Source organism: Phaseolus vulgaris, chromosome 5, assembly GCF_000499845.2.
Source record: "Phaseolus vulgaris cultivar G19833 chromosome 5, P. vulgaris v2.0, whole genome shotgun sequence".
In the NCBI taxonomy this organism is placed as follows: Eukaryota; Viridiplantae; Streptophyta; class Magnoliopsida; order Fabales; family Fabaceae; genus Phaseolus; species Phaseolus vulgaris.
This window is the reverse complement of record NC_023755.2, coordinates 26,090,180-26,098,200: the sequence shown is the minus strand read 5'-3', so window position 1 is coordinate 26,098,200 and position 8,021 is coordinate 26,090,180. Positions and strand designations below refer to the sequence as shown.

General features: G+C 31.6%; 1 protein-coding gene across 1 annotated transcript; it reads right to left on the bottom strand.

The window, feature by feature from the left end:
• Positions 1-294: 294 nt before the first annotated feature.
• LOC137835348 (G-type lectin S-receptor-like serine/threonine-protein kinase At4g27290) lies at positions 295-4,363 on the bottom strand. The gene is made up of 7 exons (XM_068643821.1): positions 2,834-4,363; positions 2,596-2,736; positions 2,041-2,204; positions 1,597-1,807; positions 1,129-1,366; positions 910-1,051; positions 295-834 (listed from the first exon to the last, which is right to left on the bottom strand). The coding sequence occupies exons 1-7, from the start codon at positions 4,083-4,085 to the stop codon at positions 529-531; spliced, it is 2,454 nt and encodes an 817-aa protein (XP_068499922.1). The 5' UTR covers positions 4,086-4,363; the 3' UTR covers positions 295-528.
• Positions 4,364-8,021: the final 3,658 nt, after the last annotated feature.

The following is an 8,021-nucleotide window of genomic DNA, read 5'->3' as shown; positions in this document are numbered from 1 at the left end:
TTCTTATCTTCAACTCATTAATTAAATCACTAATTTATTTCTTTAATATCTTTCAACTCACCTATTTACTCCTTCCTTTTTCAAGAATGAGAAAATTAGAAAAGAAAAAATATAGTTAATCAATAAGTTGGAGTAAAGAAGACAAAAATAACAATTACATTACCTTATTGACAGACAAAATCAGATAAAAGAGTATATGAAAATAAAAAAATATTTGAAGTCAGTTAAAATTTTAAAATTTATAACTTCAAACTTAATTAAGTTTACAATGTCAAAAATTAGTGAGCATGCCTGTGAAATTCAATTTGAAATATTTTGTAATAACTTGTGTCTGATAGCAGAATTATACATGTATGAGAAGGAGTGGCTTTAGTCTCTACTTGTCCACAATCACTTATCAAAGAAACTTTTTTCTTAAACCAATCCAAAGAATAAAGATTCTTTTACACCCCAAAAATAGTAATCCACTTTCATTAGACAACCCTTTGTAATAATATAATAATATTTTAAATTAAGTTTTAGATGCAACTATCTAGCAGACATTATGCTGAGTGACATGTCATTATTTGTGTGTTGTTTATGACTGTTTGATGAAGAACTATCTTCAACCATACTTGCACTTGTAAAGAATCCAGGCAAGTTTGGCTGAGGCATTGCAGATTCGCTGCTCAGCATCAAAACCACTGATGACATGTTTGGCCTATCGTCTGGACATAGTTGCACACACAGTAGTCCTACATGGATTGATCTTAGAGCTTCAGATAAATGGAGTGAGTCTGTTATTGCTGCATCAACTATTTCAGAACATTTGCCTTCAGTAAACACTCTCCACACCTGCATAATTTTTCAAACCATTTTGTTAACAGCAGAAACATTTCAAAGGTGCTTAAAATTCAACTTCATTCTTACATGTGCCAGTAGATTATCTTGATGACAGAATCCTTTATTTCTCTTCCCACTCACTATCTCCAATATCAACACACCAAAGCTGAAAACATCTGACTTTGTTGAATAAGCTCCATCAATTATGTACTCTGGAGGCAGATAGCCACTGCAATCACCAAAAATAGTTTTGAGACAATGTCAAGCGATCATATTCATACTCTATTGGAGTAATCAGACACTTACTAGGTTCCAACTACATGTTTTGTGGTTGCTTCGATTTCATTTCCTCCAAAGCTTCTAGCCAGTCCAAAGTCCGAGATTTTTGGGTTCATTTCACTATCTAACAAAACATTCCCGGCTTTGAGATCTCTATGAACTATTCTATGCCTTGAATCTTGATGAAGATAAAGAAGACCCCGAGCAACCCCATTGATAATCACCATGCGCCTTGGCCAATCTAGTAACATGCTCTTGTTTTCATCTGTTCAAAATGTGGCCAAGTTTTAGATAAATAATTATAGTGCAAAAAATCTCTTCCTCATGCCATGATAAATAACTGGATAGAGAAAAATTCATTTCCTTTCTAGCATGATCTTCTTCTATGTATCTGTTTAATTGCAATAATTTTCAAGCTAAGAGTATCCAATCCAACAAATGAAAATATAATCCCAAATGAATCAAACAATCAATAAGGTTTCTTTGGAAACAAACCAAATATGAAGTAATCCAAGCTTTTGTTGGGCATAAATTCATAAACAAGCAATCTTTCTCCTGCTTGAAGACAGTACCCTAGTATCCTCACTAAATTCCTGTGCTGAAGCTTTGCAATATGCATAACTTCATTTTTGAACTCTGGAAGTCCTTGTTTGGAATTCATAGAGAGCCTCTTCACAGCTATTTCTCCTCCATCGGCTAGGATGCCCTGAAAGTTGTGACGAATTATGCTATGAAGAGACTCGTTTTTACTAAAATATTTCACAGGCAAATTTACATAAATTTCATCATTCAGTTCATGTGTTCCAACAATGAATTCTGTTTTGCTAATATGGAAAATTGATTACAAAGAAGTTCAATAACGTGATATATAGGAATTAGACAAGCAGAGGATTGTTAAGAGGAAAAGATGCACGTGAAGACATTTTATCATTTCATTACCTTATAAACTGATCCAAAGCCACCTTCCCCTAGTTTGTTGTCAGGTGAAAAGTTATTGGTTGCAGAAGTAATTGTAGACAACTCAAACATGGGTAACTCTAGATCTTTACTCTCGTGCTCATTTATTTCAGTCACATCTCTTTCTAGATTACCTTCCATCTTTCCTGCAATATAGTAATTGGTATGTGTAAGGAATAAAGAAGTTGAATTGTAGAATATGCTGTCTTCTGTACTTTTTCTACCTTAATCTGCTTCACCCAAGTCTAAAACAGAATAAAAGCAAACTTAGTTTAAACACCTTTTTTTTTGCAGCTATTCACAACAGGACTCACTTTATTGACTTGTATTGAAAGCTTTTGATGCTTTAATGATTGTGAATAATGAGTTATTCTTGTTGAGATTAATACCAGTTAACCAAATCTCAAGGAGAGAAAGATAAACTCAAGAAAGTTAAAATCTATTGCGTAAACAACCTAAGTTTGCAGTAAAAAAGAAAAACATACAGAAGAATCTGTTACGTAATTTTGTAGTCATAAGTAGGAACTACTTAATTACCTTTCTGCCGTGTCTTCAACCGTCTACAAAGGATGAAGGTTAAACATAGTACTAAAATTCCAAAAAACAGCACAGAACTTATGAAAAGAGTCTCTTGCTTCCGGATGTTGGATTTATGCAATTGCTTTCCTTCAATAGCTTCTGTAAGAAAGAGATATTGCAAAACGGTAAGAGTGAGAAGATGATAACAAAAGAAAAAAACAAAGGAAAATTCCACAATGGTGAGACAATATCATACCTACTTCTGTCCTAGCCATCCTTAAGTATATATCTTCATCAACATCGGTCAATTTTCTTATGTCAAGCAGATCATTAAACCAGAGTAAACACCCATTGGGCCCTTTACTCACATCCAATGCTGCATAAGCTGTACAGGAGCAATTGTTCATGCACAATATTTTACAATCCTCAAGGCTCGTATTTCTGGCAAACCAGGATTTCTCTGTGTCTGGTAATTTCAACCCTGAAACCCGCAAAAACCCGTCTTCATGACAACTCAGTGAAGTTCTCCTGACACAACTACCATAAAGGTCAGCCGTTTTGGGCACAAATCCATCCAAGCATTTACATGGAGGGATATTGTCTATGTTGCAGCTAGCATAGGCTCCACATTTGCCGTAGTAATCACAGTCATCAACCGGAATTCGTGCATGCAAGTTCCAAATTTTTCGTTCATCATCCCAATAACTCCCCAGGATACGACCATCTTGGTTTAACACCATCCTATGTAAAAATGACTTGTTGGTACGCTCAAACATAAAATACAACTCCTCCTTGTTAGAAGTAAAACTAAATCTTGTAAATTCACTTTGTTTCAACAGAGGTGCCCCACTGAACTGAATACCATTCCATGATCCAAAACGATATCTTTTGGAAGTTCCTTTTCTCAAAACAAACTGCGGATATCCAGTGATATCAAGTTGATAACTGTATACACCATGAGATGGATCCTCAGAGCTATTCCATGATGACATGTATCGATTCAGACCTTTAACTAGATTTCTTCCAAACTTCTGTCCTGGCAAGATTGTGTCCCCTGGATAATCAAAACTTTGCCACAGTAAATCCTTTTCCTCATCATTGCCCTTTCCATTCCGCACAATGAGATTTCCAGTATCCAAAAGTTTTGCTACCGGATGTCGTGCTGAACCTGTTGTGTTGGAAGACCAGATGACAGTCTTGTTATGGTTGAGAAGAACAAGAACTCCAGTTTCACTGAGCTTCAAAACCCCTGATGAGTCAGTAAGAGGGTTGTCTCTGTTGGCAACCCATACTACAGTCTGTGTTGGGATCTCATTGTACCAAATTCCCACATAACGGTTCTTGGAATTGCCTGGACTGAAGAATCCAAGTGCATAGGTTTTGCCAGGTGAAACAATGATCTGGCCTTCACGGATAGATTGCAAGACATCAATAGTTTCTCTCACAGTGGCAGCTGCTATAGTATTCAGCAAGGCAAGGCAGAACAGAAGCAAGGTAAATCCTTCCATTAAGCTGTTTATCCTTTTTGTAATCGTTTGAATTCAAATGCAGTAGTAGTATACGAACAAAGTGAAGTACAAAACCTGAAGCACTCCCTCGATGAGTTGATTTTTCAACTTTTGTGGTTTGTGAATGAGGCAGGTGTACTCCATAAAGTCAATGAAATCTCAAAACAAGTTGGTCCCAGACAGCAAACTGGCATTCTTCAAACAGAAAGCAATGTAGACATGTTTTAGGTGATGTCCACAAAAAGTGGTTGGTATATATTTATGTCTATATTATACATAAAGTTGAGGCACATGCATGCTGAATCTTTAATTAATGGATGAATAGACACAATATACAGAATGAAGAATGACATAATAATGGGTGGCCATTGACAAGAAAATCATCATAATCTTAATCATCCTATCAACCAACAATAGAGTTTGTGGTGCGTCCAGCCAAATAACAGTGTGAAAACAATGCAGAAAAAGTTGAATTCGAACTACCTTCACCAGCCAAAACCGGTGCATTCAATGCAAGCCAAAACTTTGTAAACCTCCAGACAGGTTTGCTTGCCACGATAGGTTTAAGATTAACTCATTCTTATAAAACTTATTTATAAAATAAAATTTAACAACTTATAAAGTGAGATTAAGTCACTTGTACATTGTAATTTCACTTTATTTCTAACATTTGAATTTATGAAGCTAGCACGTTATACCCACTATAGTCCTCTGTATATAGTAAATAGAGGAGAAAAGTTATGAGAGAAAAATAGACAGGAATTATGAGAAATAAAAATAGATAAGGCTACATAGTTTGTAGGATAGAAAATCAGTCACCTAATTGTTAAAGTTGTATCTACAAATTGAAGAACTATTGTATTTTATTCTACATTATTTTCTGTTTCATTCCTACTTTGAGTTCACATGACATTTCTCAACACAGTAAGTTAATTTTTATTAAGCTTGATAATGAGATGAAGGATGGAACCAAAAACCTTAACTATTAGTTATTTAATAAAAAAAAAGAAGGACATAAATATGTTTAATAACATTAAGTGAGTTAAACTCAACTTTATAAAAGTGTTATAGGCACACCCCCTCACACCGAGAGGGCCAACTCGTGTGTGGGACTATATATTATAGGTGGTCCCATAGCGGCTCGATAGCGGGTGGCTTGATAAGCCCAACAAACACTCGCTAGGATAGGCTCGAAATGACTCTGATACCATGTTATGGAAGAGCGGACTTTAAGCCTAACTCAACCCCATAAAACCGGCTCATAGGGTTGAGGTTTACACCCACTTATATACAATGAAAGGCTCTAATCTCTAGTCAATGTGGGATCTCCAACACACCCCTCACGCCGAGACTGCCAACTTGTGCGTGGGACTATATATTATGGGTGGTCCGATAGCGGCCCAATAGCGGGTGGCACGACCAGTGTTGGAGATCCCACATCGACTAGAGATTAGAGCCTTTCATTGTATATAAGTGGGTGCAAACTTCAACCTCATGAGCCGGTTTTATGGGGTTGAGTTAGGCTTAAAGTCTACTTCGTAATATGGTATCAGAGCCATTTCGAGCCTATCCTAGCGAGTATTTGTTGAGCCTATCGTGTCACCCCCTATTGGGCCGTTATCGGACCACCCATAATATATAGTCCCACGCACGAGCATCGACTAGAGATTAGAGCCTTTCATTGTATATAAGTGGGTGAGGATTTGTTTCTTATTTTTATAATCATAATAAAAATTTATACAATAAGTTTGGATTTTTTAGAAAATTAATATATTTTCTTTTTAAAATTGTGTTAGAACCATACTAGAATTGTCAGAAATTTAAAAAAATTATATCCATCAAATTACAATTATAAAAATCGGTGTCTTTCAGTATATTTTATAAGGTCATATGTATCTACTTATAAATTATAATTATAATTTATTTGTAGTCGTCTAGTAGTAAACACAAACAAAATTAATTACTTATGGAAAGTAGCAAAAGCTGACATTTTTTACTCGCAAATGACACGCTCTTAGGAATTAATTCCAGAATATCACCATTTCATAATTAATTATTTAATTAATTCCGCTCTTATAAATTACAATTATAATTTATTTGTGTCATGTAGTAAACACAAACAAAATTAATTACTTATAATTACTTATATCCTTTCTAAATTTTAATATATTTAATTTTAATTTTCAATTTTTATATTTCCTTCTATTTAAATTTTATAAATATTTAAAATTACTATAAAATAAAATTTAATAATTTAACCTGAGATAATTTAATAATTTTCTCCTCTCATTTTGAATTTATTATCTCCATTTTTAATTAAAATTTTCAAAACATTTCTTAGTTACAAAAAAGTTTTTTTAAAAATATGTTATATTATAAAATTTATTTTATTTTATTTTATATTTTTTTTTCATTCACTCTAAAAAAAATCCAAAACACCATTACAAAATTCGATTATCGTATAATTAATTTTGAATAAATATTAAAGTTCAAAATTGAAAGTTAAAATTATATTTTTTAAAATCAGATTTTGATGGCCCACTGGACGATTGCTAAGGTTATTATTGGGAAAATACATCCTGAATTCGGCTTTCCAAAACCAAATTCTAAAGAAAAAAAATTGCAAAAATAAAAAATAAATGTGAAAATTCAACCGTGAAAAATAAATGGTGCTCTGTAGATAATTAAATATGAAATAGTGAAATAGTGTTATCCAGAGAATTAATTCCAAAAAAACAAGAGAATTAATTCCAAAATCAATGCTATTTAAGGGAAAAAAAGTCAACAAAAGCACGGTATAATAATAACTCTTATTTTCTATAACTAATATGTTGATTATTACTAAACCAATAATTTGTTTCTGGCATATGTACCCCATTTTGTTTGCATAATATATTTTATACGTGTTTAATTTAGTATAAGTTGATATAAGATTCCTTCCTTCATGTTTTTATTTTAAAAAATTATATTTTAAATTAAATTTGTATTATTTCATTTTGTTATTAATTGAGATGACATGAGGGTTATTTTATATTCTCATGTCTCCACATTGAAAATAAAAAATAATTAATTAAACTTTAAGTCTTTAATAAATTTAATTATTTTTAATTGAGTTTATATTATAATTTTTTGTTAATTATTTAAAAAAATTATATTTTTTAATTAAATTTCTGTAGTTTGATTTGGGCGTTAATTATAATGACGTGATTATTAACTTATATTATTATTACTTATGAGTTTTCATTGATTTTTTATTTTAATATTTAATTTTAGAAAAATATAACGATGTTGTCTTTACAAAGATAATTAGGTATTATATTTTTGTTTATATTGTTGTAGGAGTTAGTGGTGTTGTAGGCTCAAGATTGATGTAATCCTATTGATAGCAAAATCAAACTAGAGTAACTCAATTAGGAGACATAATCAAATGTTAGGTAGTAGAATAATTTTTTTAACAGAAATTCAATTAAAAATACTTAATTTTATAAAGTGTTTTAAATTTAATCAAGTTGTTTTTTATTTTCGATATTAATAACTAAAACTTAATTATTAAAAAATAATATATATATATATATATATAGAGAGAGAGAGAGAGAAAGAATTTTTAAAACGGCCACTCCCTATCCATAGTCTTCCCAATGTTTATATAACACATTATTAACTTTTACAAATAAAAAAATATATTTTATATAAATATAACACTTAAATAACTTTTGATTTTCTAATATATGATCAATTTTTATGTTGAGTACTCGATAATATATATTTTTTTAAAATTGAATATTTAATAAATTATAAAATTTGATTTGTTTTTTACGTTATTATTGTCTATGTATTTCACAAGTTGAAATATGTTATACAATTTAAAGTGTTAAAGAATGGTATATATTAAATTTCTTTATGTTACCTTTACGGACAAGATGAGCATCATATATG

Excerpts from the sequence above, each read along its gene's own strand:
- LOC137835348 (XM_068643821.1), bottom strand. The coding sequence starts at position 4,085 with ATGGAAGGATTTACCTTGCTTCTGTTCTGCCTTGCCTTGCTGAATACT. Across the intron at positions 2,205-2,595 it reads GTTGAAGACACGGCAGAAAG|GAAAGATGGAAGGTAATCTA; the intron begins GTAATTAAGTAG and ends ACTATATTGCAG. Across the intron at positions 1,808-2,040 it reads GCTTTGGATCAGTTTATAAG|GGCATCCTAGCCGATGGAGG; the intron begins GTAATGAAATGA and ends CACAACTTTCAG.